A 21,349-nucleotide genomic window follows, 5' to 3' on the forward strand; every position below is an offset into this window, starting at 1 on the left:
AATTCAAGCGTAACAAATTATCTGACTCTTCGAATCTTGTGCTGAAAATCAACAACCATGGGCAACTATGGGTCTGTGAAGTAAAAATAGTTACTAAAGTTAGTATTTTTTGGCTACAATCACATCAGGTATGATTGGAAAAAAGGAGCAGCATTTGATGAAAAAAACTGAAAATACCTTGCTAACTGTCAAGCATGGTAGTGGATATATTATGCTTTGGGGTTGTGTGGCAGCCATTGGCACAAAAAACATAGCATGGTTAAACGAAATAATGGATTCCACTAAATATGAGCCAATCCTGGAAGCAAATGTAGCAAGTAAGCAAGTGTAGTCAAGAAACCTAAGCTGAGAAGAAACTGGCATCTACAACAGAACAATGATCCAAAACATACCACAAAATCCACCATGAACAATTTCAAGATATGAAAGCTGAAGCTCTTGGAATGCACCTCACAGTCCTTCAACTTGAACATCATTAAAATTTGTGAGTGGATCTTAAACAATGTTGTGCATGCAAGAATTTCACCAAACTAACTAGATTCTGCAAGGAAGAGTGGAAGAAAATTCAGAAAGGCAGAAAGCATGAAGTCTCCTAGCTGGCTACAAAAAGCATTTGCAAGCTATGATATCTGCCAAAAGGGGTGTTTCTAAGTACTGACTTAGTAGAGTGTCCAAAGGTTTCCACATGCCACAATTACTATTTTGTAAGTTACTGAAATATAAAGTAATTGTATATTAACATATGCAGAAAATGTTTTTTTAATAGTTTTATGCAGTGGTTGTGTTTACTTCTCAATTAATAAATCAACAAAATATGTAATTTGGTTAGGGGTGCCCAAACTTTTGCATTCAACTGTATAGGCCTATGAGTATAAGTAAAAATATTACAATTTATTACATTACAGTATTGCAAATACTAAATGCTAAAAAGTGCAAATGCATCAGTATTTTGCTTGGGCATTAGATGTAAGTTAGTGCCCACCCTTGTGGTGCTGTAATTGTCCAGGGAATGTGTCCAGTGTGCGGTACAGTAATGAATCTAATGTGTACCACACTGCACTGTATGACAGACTGCAGTAGGCAGCTACTGTTTTATCCCTCCCACGCACTGTGCAGTGAGGCTGCCACTAAAGTCCCAACAGTGTTGCAGTGCAGCCTCAGCCAGCAGCAGCTACTTCACCCAGAGAGGCTTATTTTTCCTCTTCAGTGTAGTTGTAGTTGTGAACAGTGTAGTGAATACAGCAATAAAAGTTTTTCATCCGTACTTCTTCGTTAATTTTGCAGTGATGCATGTTTATTACTCGTAGTGTGTGACGTTAGCCTTCACCTATCTGTGAGAGACCTGGGGATGGCTCAGAGGAAAGTCACCCTTTAACAAGTCCGGACGATGCGAACTGCCTTCCCGAGTCCATGATCTCGTCAAAGATGGTGGCAGCTCACACTTCTGCCCATTCTTCTGCGTCTGCTGAATGGATAGTCTGTCTCGATAAGCGGTAAGCTGAGTAATATTTACTGTGTTTTAATTTTTCCTCCTTCAGTCTTCACACATTCAGTACTTCACTCGCGCTGAGTTTGGTCAGGGATGTGGGTCACGCTGCGATCTCAGCGCTGGCTTATCTGAGAAGGATCGGTTACTGTACAGTCTGCTGTACTGGTACATTACTAACGTTTAACCAGGACAAGTATTTGTAGTCATGCAGACGCACGAGGCTGAAGTTGACTGCCTGACTGGAATTTTCCGTTCCACCTTAACTGGTGCGCAGTTACATTCACGGTCCTGCGGGCGCCAGAATGTAACTGCTGCACCATTTAAGGTGGAACGGAAAATTGCAATAAGACGCAAGAACCTCGCGAATCAGAGGGTATGTTACGCTTCGATGTGAACATGTAGTGGTCAGGTTTACATGTCTTTCATTACACCTCTAAGCACTGCAGACTTCGTAGCCTAGTTGTGGGATAACTAGTACACACACTTTATCTTCTCGTTTTTGTGGTTTGATGTTTTACAGTCTGTAAAAAGCCTTGTGTTTCTTGATGTGAAGGAGAGCAGCAGCACCGCAGTGGTATTGGCTTTGTTTCTGCAGACTCATTGTGAAGTACATCAGCCAGGTTTGTGTATTCAGGCTGCTAGACTGCCCCCAGTTCAGTACAGACAGAGTGCCACCTCACAAATAATGAATCTGTCATTTCATTAATCTGAGCTGTCTCACCTGTAAACTTCATCTCCAGCCTTTGCACACAAGGGCAGTCTCCATCATATGATCCTGATACACCACCTGCAGGTGAAACCTGGGTTACACGGATCTTTTTATTATGTGATTATCAACTCCAGTATCTTTCCCAATGTGTTTATGGCACACGCAGATCTCATTGTGAAGGCGTAATGGGCTCCGACCCATCCTTATCTAGTATTAATGGCTCCATCATCCCGGAGCAAATCAATATACGCACAGTTTTACAGCCGTCCTCACTTGGAGATGGATGTGGATGATTTGCCAAATGCCTTCGACACTTGCCATGCCAAGTAATTGGGCACAATGCCGAGGACACGGCCAATAAACGAAACCTTCTGGATCTTTTGCAAACTTTAAACGGTCAGTTTGTGTCTGCTTGGTTGTTTCATGATCCTGAATGTAAAATAGCTTCATTACATTACTATCAGCCACTCTTTGACATCCCAATAGAGCACCTATTAGATTCAGCTCTGGTGACTGGGGAGGCCACTGAAGTACACTGAGCTCATTGTTTCTTCTTGTAAGCAGTTTGAGAAGACTTGTGCTTTGTAACAATGTGTATACTGAAAGTAGCTGTTAGAAGAGTGATAAATTGTAGTCATAAAGGGACTCACATGGATGCAATACTCAGACAGGCTGTGGCATTCAAACAATTCTCGACTGGTATCAGGGGGCCCAATGTGTGCCAAGAAAACATTTTCCAACCCATAACACCACCAGCAGCAGCTTGACCTGGTGACGCAAGACAGTTAGATTAATTTTGTTTAAGGCAAATTCTGAGCTACCATCTGCAGAAATGGAGTTTCATTGGACTGGTACATATTTTTTTCCAATCCCCTCGATGTGGTCTTCTGCTGTTGTAGCCCATCCTCTTTAAAGTTTGATATGTGCATTCAGAGATGCTGTATGCACAACAAGAGTGGTTATTTGAGTTACTGAAGTCTTCCTGTCAGCTCAAACGAGTTTGGCCATTCTCCTCTGACCTTTCTGATTCACAAGGCCTTTCCAACCACAAAACTGCTGCTGACTGGATATTTTTTTGTTTCTTGCACCATTCTTTGTAAATTCTACAGACTGCTGTGCGTGAAAATCCCATATCAACAGTTTTACAAATATTGAAACCACTTCATCTGGCACCAACAACCAGTTACCCTGTGGTCAAAGTCATTTAGGTCACATTTCGCCATATCCTGATGTTTATAGGTAAATATAAGTAAATATTAACTGAATCTAAATCTCTTGACCCATGTCTGCATGATTTTATAAATTGTGGTGGTGCTGTATGGTTGGAGATACAAGAACAGTAAGACTAAAGAATTTATTACATTAGTCTCTAGTCTATTAGGCTATTCGAACAATATATAATATGTAGGGTGTAACAATTTCAGTTTGTTATAATGCTGAATGCCCTAAAAGTGCAATACATGGCACAGTGGAGTTTTGCTTGACCGATACAGACTGGTTTCTCACTAAAAAAAAAAGCTGTTCTTTTTATTGCTGTTATCTAAATTGCTATATATGCATGCATACATACATACATTTGGTATGTTATGTTACAATGCAGTACCATAAAATATGATCCACATAAAAGTAATGTGACTTGTAAGGCCACACAGATAACGCTTTAAGTAGTGGTTTACATACATATAGACCTAAGATGCAAAGCTCAGTCATGAATACTCAGACAAGCCAACTAGCTTGCACTGGAGGTTTGTTTGTCTCTCTTTCCTTGGCTGTGTGGTTTATGTATGCCAATGCTACACTGCAGAAAGAAGACTAATGAGGAGAAACTGGACTTTTAGATTAATCCCTCCAGCACTGAACTCTGCAACTCAGCACTGTACTGCAATAAATAAAACATATTAATCCACCATTTGAATTATGTTCATTGGCTGATTTAGTAGAGTTTAAAATAATGGATGGTTGACTGTCGTTGCAAAGTGCTTACTTGAAAATTGGCTTTCATTGGCAGTAGACCCAATATGTGCTGCTCTACTATAAACAGTCACACACTAACAATCTGTCACTGTTCTTATAGAGCTCATTTCATGGAATAGACTTGCTTATTGGAAATGGTGGCATATGATGTTATACAGTCCATATGTGATTAAAACATAATTTTTATTATGCTCTTTTTTATTATTGCTCTTCTCCAGCAATGTGGATAAGTAAAACAGTACTTTCAAATAAAACAATACCATGTGGGCATGGTATGGGCTGTATGATGATATTTATTATTATTGTGATAAATGATGTTACATTACGTCTCAGTAGGCGTTTCTGACCATATTGTGGATATTGTCAGTGCTTAGAAGAACTTGTAAGATCAGTTTGTGCAGTAAGAACTGACCAACTGCATGTTTTATTACAAGAAGAACATAATTAAGCCTGTATAATTAGATTTAGTGACCTGTCCAAGGTGTATCCTGCCTTCCGCCCAATGACAGCTGGGATAGGCTCCAGCACCCCACCGCAACCCAGAAGGATAAGCGGTTTAGAAGATGTATGTATGTATGTATGTAAAACAAAAATCATAGTATTTGTAGTTTTAGATAGTACTTTTTGTGCATGGACAACGATATCACAATGATATCATATTGGTATCAGGACATGATTGCTTAAAAAAATGTAAGATTTGTCCGATATTTGAAACCAAAGTGATGACAATTTATTGTACAGAAAAGCAGAATGTTTAGCTGTCGCCAGGCTACTGTGCTAAAATATCTGCATTTTATCCATTTTACTCGATGTGTAACACTTAAATAAATGTGTTTGCATTTTATAAATGTCTATTGGCTTTGGTCTCGGCATCCACTGATATGTGCATGAAAAATGTTGGTTATTACCATCGTGGATGCACCACAAATCCCATCTCAATATATATTTTAAATATGGCACTACTGTTACATTCTGTTCCAACTTGTCAAATCTTGGAAAAACTAAATATCATAAAAATATCTTAGAGTATTATGATGTTATATTTTTGCCATATCACCCACACATGGCTATGAGGCCAAAATGCAGAATGTAAACTGCTCTTGACACCTGTATTGAGTGAACCATACAAGTAGGAATCATTTTTTTTACATTAATTATACACTGAATCATTTGGCAGGCACTCTTATCCAGTAGAAGGCAAAGTGACAAAAAATGATAAAAACACACAAACAATCTGAAAGGATTTATAACTTAAAGGTGTAAATTATGACAAAAAAACAATGTTTAAACAGTCCAATAACAGCAACAACTTTATCATATACATTTAGCAAATTACTTCCTATCAAGTGAGTAAAGTTCTTAAACAGTAAAAGTTCTGAAACATTTGCCAAAGTGCATGTACTGTATGTAAATACATTGCATTGCTGTGATAGATTGCTAGATTAGGGTTGACCAAGAAACAGAGTAGGTACAAGGAGGTTAAAGCAGCAAGATTTTGCCTTGCAGATATGTTTAGCTGTTAAGGAAAGACATGCCAGGCCCTGAAATTCAACATGTGTAATGCCAGGTGTTGACTAGAGGGGTATAAAGCCCTCCAGCACTGGGCTGTGTAGCAGTGGAACTGCGTTTTCTGGAGAACCACTGAATACCTTTTAATTGGAGTAGAGGTGGGCAATATGACATTCTTTTATTGGGATACATTATTTATTGCAATGAACAATATGCTTTTGTGAGGATATTGTGGATATTGTCAGTACTTGAAAAAACATAGACCAACTGCACGTTTCATTAAAAGATAATTAGTTCTGTTTAATTGGATTGAGTGCAGCACAGTATGTGAAAAGTTGTCGAGTTTTTGATGCCAGTTTTAAATGTGGCTCTACTAGTGCATTGTGTGTGTGTGTGTCAACATTTTGTGATGTGTATCATGCGTTACAAAAATGTCTTTAGAGGTCGTGATATCATATTTTTTCCATATTGCCCACCCCTGTGTTGGAGTGTTATTTGTGATCCAGAACTAATCATCCAACATCAGTCCCAGACCTCACTAATGCGCTTGAGGTTGAGCACAATCAAATCCTCACAGCAGTGTTCCAACATCTAGTGTAGTGGATATCTATCTTATCTGGTGATGCTGTGCTAGAAGCCATTTTCAGTGCCTGCTTGTTTTGAGGCCTTTTTGGTTTTGTCTCCAGTAAACAAAGGCTGTTGAGTTTGTATAATTAAGACACCTTTGTACACTTTGTCCTGATGCTGCTGTCGTCAGTAACATCATCATTAAAGACAACCGAGTCCATTCCACTGGCAGTTGTACTTGCAAACAACCCCCTGTTTAATGATATCTTGCTTTGAATTGTGAGCTGTTTCTTTTCCCTTTTCCGTTGCTCTGGTAAAGGTTAATTTTCATCTCATCTGACCATGAGACTTTGTCCCACAACTCAACAGGCTTTTTTGTGTACTTTTAACCAAGCATAACTTTTGTTTATCTCCAGTACTTAAGGTTGGTCCTAGGGTGGTCAGGAACAGCATGTCCCATAGGAAGCTGCTCCTGGGTCTGGGTTAAAATCTTGTGTTAGTGGTGACAACGTGGCATGGTGTACCAGATGTGTTTGCATAGTAAATGGGCCTTTAGTTCCTCTTTAACAAACACATTCACACACAGACGCAGATGAAAGGGTGACCATTTGCAGTTTGCTCAGGCGTGACTCACCTGTAAGTCCCACTTAAAATACACAGGGTTTGCATTTAACAAGACCACTGACGTTGGTCCAACCTTTTTTTAGAACATCAACTGTTCAAACTGTAATAGCACATGGTAAAGGTCTTGATCATCCAAAAGCTGCTACCTGATTGAGTATCTTGGTTGAAACTGTTATACTATTCTAGAGTCTCCATTAGTTAGTAGTTCCCTTTTTAAACTCCATCATGTGTTTAGGGCTGATCTGTGTAACAGATAAGGAAACATATGTGGTAGAACAGTTTCTTTACAGTGGTGGTGGTGGTACGAAATGGGTTGCAAATACGGCCATTTTGTTTATTATCTGAATGCACCAGTGAACCTAAATGTGTCTTTTGAGTACAATAGCAGTGAATTTGAAACAAAGACATATTTCTTGGGATTTGTTTTGCTTTGCAACACCCTGCCTGTACCTCTCTACAGGAATGGTTTACAAAACATAGTTTTTAGAAGGTTATAAAACAGTGTCTCAGGCTTTAGGCAACATGTTTATAACTGTTTCATGAAATGACTTTGTAAGGGAGCTTTTAAAGGCATTAAACTTTTCAGACATCTGGTTCCTATCAACCCTACTGTGAACAGTTCTGACTCACTGAGTTTCTCTGGAATCAAGCATTTTGTATTAAATCACTCTGAATGATTTTGTTTTCAGCTTAAAAATTTGATTGTATGGAACATTTGAAATATCTGTGGAATTCTTCTTAAATCTCATCTGGGTGAGAAAAATGCACACATTGGAATAACTCCTTAAAAATGTAACTTCTTGCTGACACACTTAGCATTTTGTACTTTTTACTTTTAAGCTATGAGCCCATTTTCTCTGTTTGTGCTGTGACAATGACTAGCTGGTGTATAAAACCTTTAAGAGTCCATAACCTACATAACATCTGTGTGCTTGTCTATACCAAAAAGACATATTTCATTTTTACATGTCCAAATCTCTTTATCCCTAAGAATCAAACAGGCTACTTGTTACTGTGCCTTTAAGGCTGATATGCAACTGACCTCCATTCTATTTGGCTGCCTTATATTGTAAACACTTCTTGTCACTTCAACATCATTCAACTGCTGTAGGCTGAACATCCATATAAATGGCATCGTTTTAACACATCACAAAAAACATTAATAGCAGAAGGTATTACCAGTTTAATTTCTATGTATCTATGTATAAAGTGAATTGTACATTTTGAACCTTGAAATACTGTGGAACAAGAGAGGTGAGGCCCAATACTTGTTCAAGTAAGCTTTATTGGGGCAATACAATAATCATAAATAGAGATGCACCGATCATGATTTTTTTTTTTTGTAAGCTAAATGCATGTGAGCTAAATGAATACATGAAACACACCAGCACATTTCCACTACTTGTTAAAGTTGCAAAATAAATAACATTATTTACTATTGAAAAAACATGAATCAAATTAAATGCTTCATTGAGTAAGAGGCTCAAGGCTGTCCTGTTTCGTAGGATTTTTTGGTTGTGGCTAAGAAAAGCGCCCTTCCTTTCTTCACAACTGAAGGACTACAGCTGGTGTATTCGTCAGTCACTCATGGTCCTTCACACATGGTGCAAAACCATTTGAAGAAAGGCAGAAATGGCTGCAAACGTGTCACGTTTCTTAATGAGCACTGAAAAGGAGCCTTTGTATACCAGTCCTAGCAAGGACTCTCCTGCGCTAGCTCCGGCCTTCACTTTCAGACATGTCTGGAATGTTTACAAACTACATCCAGCCAGAATTTGATTTTCCATGATATGGGCCCGTTAATGTTAAGGTATTTCCCGATTTCAGGAAGATGCATTAACAGCACTACATGCTGATTCATCAGGCTGCAGTAATGCAATTTGTGTGCACTCAGATTAACAATGAGTCTCAGTCTTCAACGATAATTTAGTTAGTTCAGTTGTTCTCTACTGTTTTCTACTCTAACACACCCAGTTCATCTCAGACTTGCTGATTAGTTCATTTGTTGTATAAGGTGTATTGGGAGCAGAAGATATTTTAAAATGTGCAGGTCACTGGTTCTCTACGACCAGGATTGAGAATGAATGAGGTAGATGAAAGGTTTGTCTGGAGGTATTTGACTATTTAAATGTGTTGTTTTTGTGAAATGTGTTGCTTTGTCCTTCCTGTTTATGAACACTATGGATAATTTTCTTTAAATGGGATTGTCGTCAAGATTGTGTCAGTAACATATGAGATGCTTTGGCAGTGAATCAGTGAGTGATAGAATAATGATGTGTGTTTGTGTAGACCCACAGAGCGCTCTGGAGAAGATGTAGACATTATCATGGCCCGACTGAAGAGTGTGAAAGCGTTTGAGAAGTTCCACCCCACCCTGCTCCAGCAAATCTGTTTGTGTGGCTTCTACGAGTGTCTGGAGAAAGGCATCACATGTAGGTCACACACTCATAGACACAGCACATGTGTGCATGTGTCCAAATCCATGTATGAAACTGTGCCAAATATGAAACTGTTTTACGTTATTTTCTTTGTCCTTGTTATTTTTGTGTATTCCGTAATGAAGTGTACAGACAGGGTGATATTGGCACCAGCTGGTACGCTGTCCTCTCTGGCTCACTGGATGTTAAAGTCTCTGAAACTGCAAACCATCAGGTAATATTACACATCTTCTGCCCTTGAGTGTGGTCTGGATACAAACCTTCCTTTCTAGGACTGACATACACCTGTTTTCTTTGCATTTCAGGATGGTTAGAGGAGAGAATAATTTTGTTCATCCACAAACCTGTTTTTTCTTAATGATAAAATGTCATAAAGTGGCTGTAAATACAATAGCAAAAGATGCTTCACAGTGTTGTGTCACAAGACACAAGACAATCAAACAATTACAATTTTCCATTTTTCAAATGTTTAACCATGAAAATTCTTATTTTTAACCACATTGGCGCCTACTCTACTGACAGACATTACCGTTTGATCCACTAAGCTTATTTTAGAAGCCTTAAAAAGCATGTAGTGCTCTCTAAATTACTTGTACTTGAGAGTCTTAACCTTGGAGCTGCAATAGTGCTCGCTTGCTCTCTTTCTCTTTTTCTCTCTCACTCCATACTGAGATAGTTTGAGTGGTGCATGCTGTATTTAACTTTAAAGCAGTGCTGTGGAGTTTTTATGTTGGAATTGAAAAAAGTAGCATGAATAAATCAGAAGAAAAAAACAGGCTAAAATATGGTGTGCATGCATTCCTGTGAGTCACCCTGTAAAGCCTGAAATAATAATTCCGTCAGAGGAATTGGGTTGGAATTCGCAGGAGTTTTTCAGACCATGTCATACATCCTTATGTTTTAAAGTCACACGCACAGAGTCAAAAGGAAGGTCCGACTGAATGTTTAGGTCTCAAATGCAAAGTTAGCATTATACTGATGAACAGTATGATGACAAAATAAATAACTCACTTTACATCTTTGGAAGACACGTCCTTCGCCAAGTTTTGAGTGAATTCTCAATACAAATGCAGATTTAATTAAAAGAGTACATAGATTTTATAGATGTTATCTGAGGATGGTATTCCACACCAGAGCCAGAGAGCATATGTACTCCCATTCATTTCTAACGGCACATTAGTCTGATTATTGCAACAATGTCTTCCTTTCCTTGCCTTTACAAGTATTTACCTTCTTCCTTTTAAGGATGCGGTCACTATTTGCACGCTTGGCATTGGCACAGCATTTGGGGAGTCCATTTTGGACAACACGCCTCGTCACGCCACCATTGTAACACGAGAGTTCAGTGAGTTACTGCGCATTGAGAAGAGGGAGTTTAGGACCCTGTGGGAGGTAAGAGAACCCTCACTGAATTACACTGCTTGGTGTTATTGCCATATTTATTATGCTAAAATACATCTTGCACGTTCAAACATTTCTTGCATGGGCTCAAATATATTACATTGTATGTGGTGACTGCATGTGCAGATATTGGTTTCAGTGTTTTTATTTATGCAATTCATTATTTATGCTATTCATGCTCTTGTGAAGGATTTTGTTTAAAGGTAATTTAGTCAGGGAAATATTTTGTACTGGGGTAGTCATAGTTACTAGTAGGTTTTTAATGTCTTGTGTCCAGCAGGGGGAGGTGTTCTGTAAAATAATCTTTCACCAAGCTTTGTGCACAATTACAGAATAGCACTTATACAGATTAGCACATTTTCTTCACAAGTTTAGCAAAATACACAGACTGATGTCACTCAGGTATATATTTGTGGCGTTTTCCAGTGCTAAGAGATATGCAAAGTATTACAATATATTTTTATTATTGATGAATAAATAGAAGCAACACAATTAAAGTGTGTAGCCAAAAGTTTTTTGCCCAAGTATTACAGCTCGCTTTAATCAGAAGCTTTTATATCTCACATGCAAACATGCAAACTACTTGAAATATGCATAACCACACCGAAAAAGTAATGCATTAAATTTACTTACTACAAGTACATCATTGGGAACAAGGGGTCACAGCATGTACAATGCATATGTAGCCATTTTATTTACCATCCAAAATGACCCGTGACCAACAAGTGTACCAGGTGTTTATGGTAATATGATAAAATAGTGGTAGATTTGGTAAAATGTTGGTAATAGTAAAATATGCCCTCTGCCATGGATGTATTTTAAAAAGTAGGTTTTAGGCCAAAAGTGCTCTTACTGCTATTGTAACTACAATATTGTGTTGTAAAACAATGTCTTAGGCATCAGACAAATGTTTCCTAACCATTTTGTCTAATGATTGTCTGTGGTGGAGCTTTTAGAGTCGTTGAAAGCTTTGGATGCCTGGTCCCACCACCACTGTGAAAAATTAAAATCAGATCAGTCCTCGCACATTGAGCCAGAAGCATTTATATCATGCTTCTATCAGTGTATTCACCAGGACTTGCCTTGGTGAGAGAGATAGAGAGAGAGAGACAGAGACAGAGAGAGAGTCTGTCCCTCTTCTTCCTTTGGGACAGGGGGCTGTCTCTGAGGAGATTCTGTCACAGTCTTAATAGTGTGGGTCAGACTGTGGTTAGTTCTGGACCTGTGTAAAGGTGTGTGTGTGCTGTGGACAACAGAGAACCAACAATACGGGGAGTAAGAGACGCACTCTGGCTCTTCTGACACGTCAGTGTGAGGTGAACTTTAAGTTTTTTGCTGTTTTTTCTCCTCTTCTGGCTGTTATAAAATGCATATAAACTATTTTGTCTGGTAATTTAAACCCTTAATATTCCAGGTTTATTTAATACTAAGGCTTATTATTCATTAACTACAGGGACTTCAATGCAAACTAATGGAGATTTTTTTTAGGTTATTGAAGTGTGTAATAAAACTTTGTACATGGCTTTGTAAGGGGTTAAATGCTTGCAGAGTTGAGTATTTAGCAGTGATTTGTAGTGACAGATTACAGGTAAGCTGCATTGCATAATTGGATTACAAAAACGAAGTACTTGTAATCATGAATATGATACCTTTCAAGATGGATAAACTGAAATTACAGTCACTGTTTTATCGATTTTTGTATTTAAAGATTTTTGGATTGGGCAACATCAATAAATCAGTTGGTTAATTCTTCCTATAAAAAAAAGATTGTTCTGGTTCTAAAACCTGATAGGCTGAGCCCCATAGGAAGTTGCTGTTGTAAACGAAAATTTACAAAATGACAGTCCAAAAGTGATCCAAATGCAACCAGATAAGAATATACCATTATAAGTAATCCAAAAGATCATGTAACTCATTACATTTTTTCAGACAGTCATGTAATTTGTAATCAGTACCGGATTCCATTTCTTAAGTAATCTACTCAGCACTGGGTCTTAGTGGTTTATCTCTGAGGTTTGACACCAGAGTGAGTTGAGGAGTGAAGGTCAACACTCTTTCAACTGAATGTAGGAGAAATTAGTTTAAAAGCATCCTCCATCATCATTTGGATGGGAAGCTAATAATCGCTGCTGCTCTTGACCATCCACTTAACCCTAGAGGTCATTGTTATCTTTTTCATTTCTATCTAGAAACATGGCAACAGTCCACCAAAAATGAAAATATCACCATATTAACATAAGCCACATTTCCAGGCACTTTTGCTGTATCTCATCTCTTTAATATGTCTGAACTGTCGATCACTGGTATCCTCTATCATCAGTAGAGTGACGTCATTTAGCGTAAGTGTGCTAATGGAGCTTCACTCTGTCTGTTCTGTTAGTCACTTATCACCTGCTCACAGACTGCGTGGAGACTCCAACTAATAGCACTCAGCACCATTTAACCAACAAAAGCAATCTGACCGATACTCATAATCTCTCTCTCTGTCTCTCTTTCTCTCTCTGTATTTTGTCTGTCCCTCACTGTCTGTCTGTCTCTCTCCTTCTCTTTCTTCTTCTCTCTTTCACCTCTTTTCTTTCTCACTCTATACTCCTTCTCTTGGTCTGTCTGTCTCTCTCTCTTTTTCTCCTTTTCTCACTCTCCTTCTTTCTCTCCCTTTTTTCTCATGATGTCTATCTGTCTCTCTCTCTTGCTCTCTCTCCCTCTTTCTTTCTCTCACTTTGTCTCACTGTCTGCCTCTCTCTCACTCTCTCTTTCTCCTTCTCTCACTCTCTTTCTCTCTTGCTCTCCTTCTACCCCCTCTCTCTTTGTCTGTCTCTGTCTTTTTCTTGTTTCTCTTTCTCCCCTCTTCTGTATCTAGCTCTCTTTTGCCCCCTTTGTCTGTCTCTCTCTTTTCTCATTCTCTCACTCTCTTTCCCTCTCCCCTCCTCTCTCTCTCCCTTTTTTTCTGCCCCTTTTAGTATGTCTATCTCTCCTGCTCTGTCTTTCTTTTACCTTCTCTTGCTTCCCTCTACCCTCTTTCCCGCTCTCTCTCTCTCTCTCTCTCTCTCTCTGTCTCTGTCTCTCTGTCTGTCTTTTGTCTCTCTCTTTCTCTCTCTGTCTCTATCTGTCTCTTTCTCTCTCTCACTCTCCTTCTCTCTCTCCTTCTGCCTGTCTCTCTGTATGTCTGTCTCTCTTGCTCTCTTTCTGTCGTTCCCACTTCTCGCTCTGTCTCTCTGTAGTTCTGAAGAAGTCATTATTTGTTTTTAAAGGATGCTTTAGTGCTTGTTGAACAGCATGTGTTGAGATGACTACAACACCACCGTGTACGGAGGTCACAGAGGAATCACAGTGTCCAGCAATGACCTTACCTCCATCCTGGGTCAGATAGGGATTTTACTATTAGAGCTTGAAGAGTTAATGTGTTTGATTATTGCTGTCTGTGTGTGTGTGTGTGTGTGTGTGTGTGAGATTATTCACATACTGTAGTTACACGTTTGTGTGTGTCTGGCAGGGAGAGCTGACTAATAGGAAGTGAAAGAGACAGTCTGTTTATATGTGTGTGCAGAGATGTTAAGTTTGGACAGTGTGACCATGTTGCTGTACCACCCACATAAACCCACACCGCCTTTCCGCTGATGCACACACCGAGAACAGCCCTCCAGTAACAGTGCACTGGTTCCTGCTTATCTCTACTGTTAAGGATATGACAGTAAAAACACTGTCTCCTTTTATGACAGGATGGGCAAAATCAGTTTAGATATGCACTGACTGCTCTACTGTTTCCTCAGAGTGATCAGGCTGGTTTCCTCTGAGCTTCTCCTTCCCACACACCCTCTCCAGCTTCATCATCCAATGAAATAGTAAAGTTATCTGAAGGAATATCTTGCATCATATATAAGCTGTCTATAGTGCACACCACACACACACACACACATAGTCTGCACGTACACACACATGCATCCATTTGACATGCACCAGTTAACATTGGTAACCATGAAAACATCCCTTAAAGGGGAATTCTGGCATAAAACCAGTGTTTAGATTGTCTTGTTATTTAGTATTTTGTAGCGTAGCATTGTATCTCTCAAAACGGATGTCAGCAGCAAGTTCGGAGACAGATATAAAGTAGACAAATTGAAATAAATTACCTAGATGATAGGCTAATTTTAGTTCTTACCTCATCTCACTTATCGTTTATGTCACTTAAGTAATGCATGCTCTACATTGTAGTGATGACTTAAAGACAGCAAAGTTAGACATTTGTTTTTGGCTTTCTTGTGTGTTAGCCCAATAACATTAACCAAAAATCTGAAAATAAAAAACATTAATTAAGCAGTCTGCCTAAAAAAATTCACCCCAAATCGCTTGTAGTCTTTCAAAATTACTCCCACCCTCAAGATACTTGATCAAAATCAGGAACTTTCACTTGAGGCTACTACGGCACTGCTTTCAACATGTTTTCCAACAGACATATCCATGGTTTAGTTCTTGATTTTGGATGTAGTGTTAATTTAAGTCCTTGCAAGACTAAAGTTACACTATGTCAGGCAGCTCAGGTCCACATGTGCACTAAAATGAATTTAAAGGCTTTACAGTATTTTCTAAACTTCCTGAGATTTGACCAGTGTTTCAAATGTGAGGCATTCCTTATGTAAAACATTCATTCTCAATGTTTTAGACTTTTCTCAGGCATTAAGAAATCATCTGCAATTCTGTCCATCAGTGTTGACACATTTAACATTTATGTATTTTTTTACAGCTTCCTGACAATTAGTTGAAACCTGTAAAATCACTTTGTACGTTTCTTCGACAAATTGGTTGGATTAGTTCAAACTTTTGAACGCTAGGGTCGATTCTTGTTTTACTTTTAATAAATGGTGCAGAATAGCTGATACCCGGTTCCCAATTTTCTGGCAAGAAAACATTTGGAATTGGAAATTTCATTTACATTTCCCACTGTATTACAATTAGATAGAATTGCTTGTGCTTGTTCAACCAACAAAAATTTCTGAAAATCACATTTGTGCATTAAAAGCTATATTAGCAGTGTTGTATTAGAACCTTTCAAAGGAGGATATTGGACCTCTAAGGTCTATTTTTTTCTCTCCCCTTCAGATGTAACAATAAAGAGTAGTGAGAGAGATTCATATGAGCTCTGTGCAGTTAATGCTTCTAATTCCACTTGAGACCACCCAGTCCTAATGTAAATGGATACCCAAGCATACCCTTAAATAAAATTTGAAAGAGAGATATTATTCACCAAATTCTTTGTTATTCATCTCAGGTTCGCAAGAACTTCTATCCGTGAAAACAGAGTGAAGTTGCTGTTACTTACATCATGTGGAGAGCTCTGTATTTTACTGTTTGCTATTTTTCAGCTGGTATATGAAGTCTATGATTTGTGTGTACATGCATATGTCTGTGCATGTGAGTAGGCTGATATAGTGTGTCCTTGCGCTTTATAAAACATGCCTTCAGATGTTTACACCTGCAAAACTACACAAACGTGCACATGCACATTGATATACATGAAAACACACAGTGATTCATAAATGTGCTCTTTCATGCCTGTGCACACATTCAGCACAGTTATATAATGAGAGTAATTCTGCTATCAGGCAAGACCTTCAGGCAATATCTACCCATAGTAATTAATGCACATATGTAATTGTGCATACTTTACAGATCATCTAGAGCAGGGTTTCTCAACCACTGGGCCATGAACCACAAGTGGGCCCCAAAGCACCTTTTGGTGGTCCTCGGGCCAATACTGGAGAGGACCCGTGGTTTGTAATGGGCTGGTGATGGCACTTTGTCATAATAATCAGTGAAAAAATTATCGACTTAATAATAAAAAAGGCATTTTCAAATGGTAAACAATATTAAAACAAGCCACACAACAATGGCACACAAAAGCATATTCATCAATTTTTGCCCCTTGCCTCTAGAAACAAAACACACCCCCTGACATCTCAGTTGTTCACTTACAAGCAACTGGTGTAAAAAGGTATAAAGTGTAGAAAATTTCCTCTTAATTTGGCATCATTCTGTTCATATTTTATGTTCACTGTTACATATTGCATATTTGGGTGGGTAGGCACTCAAACACTGCCATGTTGAAAATGTCTCAAAAATTAACTTTTAAGCAAAAAAATTTAGTTTTGTTTTCCTGTGAGCCTTCATTCTTTCCAGTGATGAAAAGGTGGGCGTTGAGGTAGAAGATGTTAAGAACCCCTGATCTAGAGGACACACACTCTCGCCCATTCAGATACAAACACATAAAAAATGCTCGCCATGTAGCAAAGAAAGAGGATCTGACAAAAACCAGCAGCACCTGTTTGCGTGTCAGATATCTCATTTCTATTTCAAAGCCGGCGGCATCTGATTGGTGATTACGCTGTTGGTTTTGAAGGAGAGCTTTCCCTTTTGAAGCTGCATGGCTCTGTGGAACATAAAGCCTTTATAGAGGAGAGAGAGGCTTTAATGCAAGCAAATGGGCCAGCAGAGCCTGTGTCTGCAGCAGTGTCCATTTCTCTCTCTTTCTCTTTCTCAGCTCTAATGCAGCCAGCAGGAATAGCATGTCCACTGCAGCGACTCCACACTAACATCTCTGTTCCAGCATACTTCATTCAGCCTCTGACCTTTGCTTTTAATAGTGCTTGGCAGTATTGATAAAATTCAATATCACAATATTTTCCATTTCTGTATCACTGTATTATGGTATCAGATGATTTGTAGGTTTGTATTAATAAAGATAATGAGGCCATGCTTTCTAAATGCTGCTATCCTGTACTAAAACATTATATGAGGAACGTGACGTAGCTTGTTCTGATTTGTTCTGTTGTTCTGTTTTATAATACGTTAATGCGTTACGCTGTTTTGTAAACCTTAACTTTATAGAAACCAGATTTACCGAAAGGAAGCTTTCCATTTATTTAGGGTGAACTAAAGTAAAATGAAAGTGGGACATGTCTTGGTAGACACATTGGGAGCTCAAATGAGCCCAAAACAAATGCTGAATGACAAGCACCCTTGTGGTAATTATTCATAAAACTTTTGACTGGCTCCTGTCACTCAAAGAGTGACTGCATGAAGCTTTCTCGTCCTACTTTTGCTGAACTCATCCTAGTTTTTATGTATTTTGGGTCTGAAGCACCCCTCAGAGACAGATATACATTGCAGTTAAAAACACAGAAACTGCTAGTCTACAAGGACACCACTGTCTTATGGAATGTACTGTTAATGCTCATCATCTATCAATGCCCCCGAAGATGAAAGTCAGTTTCACGGTAAAACACCAATATCGGTGTACTGATACTGATGATGATGCATCGTCCAGTACTAGTTTGTAGTGATGCGCTGATGGAGTTAGTTATTGTAGATTACACACATTGAAGTGTAAACTAGCCTACTTTAAAAATAGGAATGTTCTTTGAAGTTATGCTCCCTTTTATTACATGTATTAGGCAGGTATTAGGCAGATGAACACGGTGCCAAATCAGCTCTACCTTTAAGAATGAGTAGTCGTGAGAAAGAAAACAGTAATGGTCTCAGGAAATTAATTATGAATGGGGGCTGTAGATCACTCAGATCTGTATGTTTCGCCTGAATAGCAACTTAATACTATAAATTATTGAGACGGCTCTTACCCGCCTCTGCATGGAGGTTGGCCACTAAACATCATACGTGTTTATGTTTTGTTTTCTGTGAAAGTGTTGGGTAATCCTTAAAATTAAAGCTACAATTATGACAAGATTGCTTTCAGATTACAAGCATCAACAGTGTAGCACAGAAACCCTAAATCTATTAATAAAATGTCCCAGTTGTTGTCTAAAGCATGGGGGGCAGGGGGGCTGAACCAGCAGCTGACCCCTCCCTGAGAGTCTGGAGTGGTTGCTAGGCGATTAGAGTACTCCAATCATCATCATCATGCTCTGATGAGTACTCACTCTCTCCAGCACTGAGCAAGACCATGCTACACACATGCACACAAACACACAGACACACACACATGCATGCGTGCTGCAGTCTGCTCATACTCAGAACCTCGCAGCATCATTGCGCTCTCACACGCACGCGAGCATCCTGACATTCACCTCACACACATCCAGTCTCCGCTCACACACACACATTAGCAGAGGAAAAGACACAGGTTCAGTGTGTGAGAGACAGTACGAACAGAGAGGTTGTGCAGAGAGAGAGAGAGAAACACACTGACTGGTTTAAAATCACTGCGCTCATGGGGCATCCTCTACTATAGGTAAGTTTTCTACTCTCTCTCTCTGTATCTCTCTATCTCTCTCTCTTTTGCCCTCGGTCTCTTTCATTTGCTCTCTCTCTCTGAATCTTTCTCTGTATCTCTTTCCCTCTATGTATTTGTCTCTCTCTGTATCCCTCTTTCCTTCTCTATTTCTCTGTATCAGTCTCTCTCTCTCTCACTCTTTCTCTGTGTCTCTCTCTTCCTCTCTTTCCCCCTCTCTGTATTTGTTTCTCAGTTTCAATTTATCTCTCACTCTCTCTCTCGCTCTCTCTGTTTTTTGTTTTCTATCTGTATCATTCTCTCTTTCTCTCTCATGCTATGTGTTTGGATTTCAACCTGCATCTTCATACAGGTCAAGGTTTTCTGAGGCAAGTGTGCTTAGTCACTGTAGCTTTGTGAACTGGTTCACTGAGCCTGTTTCATTCTTCATAACTGCATGTAGTGAAATGCTTAGCTTTACTGCAAGTTGATACACTGGGTCAGCATGTGGTGTGTTGTGTGCCTGTGTGAGTATATGTTACAATGAAGGGAGAAAAGAAACAGACGAAGAGAGAAACAGAGTTAATGCTGGAGATCAGGGACAGGAATCTATGTGTGTTTGTTTGTTTTGTGTATAGTAATTATTATCTTGCAATTATAGTTCAATATAATATGTATAGTATGGGAGTCTCCTTATGGCAGTGTGTTTTCATTTGCTGTGGAGAGGAAAAGAGCTGGAAAGCTGGTAAAGCAGGATTACCTACATTAGCCAGATAACCTATATGTGGGGGAGAGAACACAGGAGAGAGTGGAAGAGTGAAAGAATGAGTGAGAGTGTGTATATTATGTAATCTGGGTGAATAATTCAGCCGACTTAAGTGCAGTGGAGCACAGTGATGAGATGTGTATGTATACAGGAGCTAGATGTCCTCCAGCATGAGAAATTGACTATGTGTGTGTTTGAGTAAAAGAGATAAAGGGAAATTTGTAGTTTCTATGTTCTGTGTTTCTATATCCTTTGTTGATACTGAGCTCAAGATGCGATTTTTTATTTTATCTGCTAAAAAAGTCTTATTCACAACTTCAGAAAACATGGGATGGGGTGGCAAGTGCGCAGCATACTCCCCCTTACCTCACACACACACACACACACACACACACACACTCACTCACACTCACACACTGCCTGGTTTTGATCATTGACAGTGACAAATGAGAGATGCTCGGACAGACTAAGGGGTGTATCATTGCTATAGTTTTAAATTTCAATTAAGCCTGGGTAACAGGGTGGTGGAATCGGACATCGGCAGCGATTGATATTACCCTGATGACAATGCTTCAAAGGCAAAATTGCTATTTTGGGACTGAGGACAAATTTAATTTTAAAAAGTTTGCTAAATTATCTTAAATAATATGTGTACATGATATTTTATTTACTTTTACTATTAAAACAATTCATTATTACAGGGCATTAATAAGCTGCTACAGTACATCAAATTTTCCAGTGTCTCTGCTGGGACAGCTTAAGTGTCTTGATGGTTCAGATGAGTTTTAAAATGATCAAAATAAGCATCTATAGCTGAATTCCAGAATCTCATTTGCAATAATGACAATACACACTTTGTTTAAAGCAATAGTACAGTGCACTGGAAGTCCAGTTACTCAAGCAGAGCATGTGTGGCTGTCTGGAGTTTCTCCAGCAGTGGGTGCTATTAGCACACATGAACCCACTTCAGAAGGAAGTCACTAATGCATGTTTACAGTTTACAGCTTTTAAAATAAAAGGTAAAATAATTTTCAAAAATTGGTTTGTTACTTAGTATTATTTTATTTAATGTGTTTTTCATTGTATCTGTAAAGCTAACATAGAATAAAAAAGTAATAAGGTCTAAACTGCTGCAGACCATCAGCAGCAATGTATGTGTGTTTGTCGGGTGTTGAGGGCTTATGTTATAGCTATTTTTGTAACAAGAAAATATATTGATCATTTTTAGATATTTCTAATCACACAGTGGTTCTGTTCCAGAAAAGGCAAATGGCTTTATAATTCACCCTATCATTATAGGTCAGAATTGCACTTAGTTCAGGTAGTTGCAAGTAGTTCAGTGTTAGCAAGCAAACTTGCCAGTCATCAGCACACAACTATGCCCTGTCCCAATTAATGAACTGATGGTCCTGTGGCCCTGAATTACATTCTCATGTGAGGACTGCAAGAATGTTGGTTGTCCCATTTCTCATTTTGGCATTCAGAGGGATGCTCCTGAGTGCCTCTGTTCGCCCTTAGGGCAGCCTTTGACGATTACTGTATCGAAGTGGGCTCAACAGTGGCCGCTTATCCAAAAGTCCTTGGGATGCAGACAAGGATCAAGAGTGAATAGGTTTCTAATGAGCATGGCAGAGAAGAAAATGTTCAGATG

At 38.9% G+C, this 21,349-nt stretch overlaps 1 protein-coding gene across 5 annotated transcripts in view; it reads left to right on the forward strand.

Annotated features, from left to right (window-relative positions):
• Nucleotides 1-1,136: 1,136 nt before the first annotated feature.
• rapgef4a (Rap guanine nucleotide exchange factor 4a) overlaps nt 1,137-21,349 on the forward strand; it is a 57,765-nt gene continuing 37,552 nt past the window's right edge. For 2 of the 5 annotated variants that reach the window (XM_036566439.1, XM_036566447.1), the window contains exons 1-4: nt 1,137-1,493; nt 9,162-9,304; nt 9,436-9,524; nt 10,556-10,702. In XM_036566439.1, coding sequence (XP_036422332.1) covers nt 1,411-1,493; nt 9,162-9,304; nt 9,436-9,524; nt 10,556-10,702 — 462 coding nt within the window. In that variant the 5' untranslated portion in view covers nt 1,137-1,410. Of the gene's footprint in view, nt 1,494-9,161; nt 9,305-9,435; nt 9,525-10,555; nt 10,703-11,815; nt 12,028-18,783; nt 18,954-21,349 lie in introns of those variants that run through there. The other 3 variants (XM_036566456.1, XM_036566465.1, XM_036566472.1) reach the window with 2 other exon arrangements.

Source organism: Colossoma macropomum, unplaced genomic scaffold, assembly GCF_904425465.1.
Source record: "Colossoma macropomum unplaced genomic scaffold, Colossoma_macropomum, whole genome shotgun sequence".
Classification (NCBI taxonomy): Eukaryota; Metazoa; Chordata; class Actinopteri; order Characiformes; family Serrasalmidae; genus Colossoma; species Colossoma macropomum.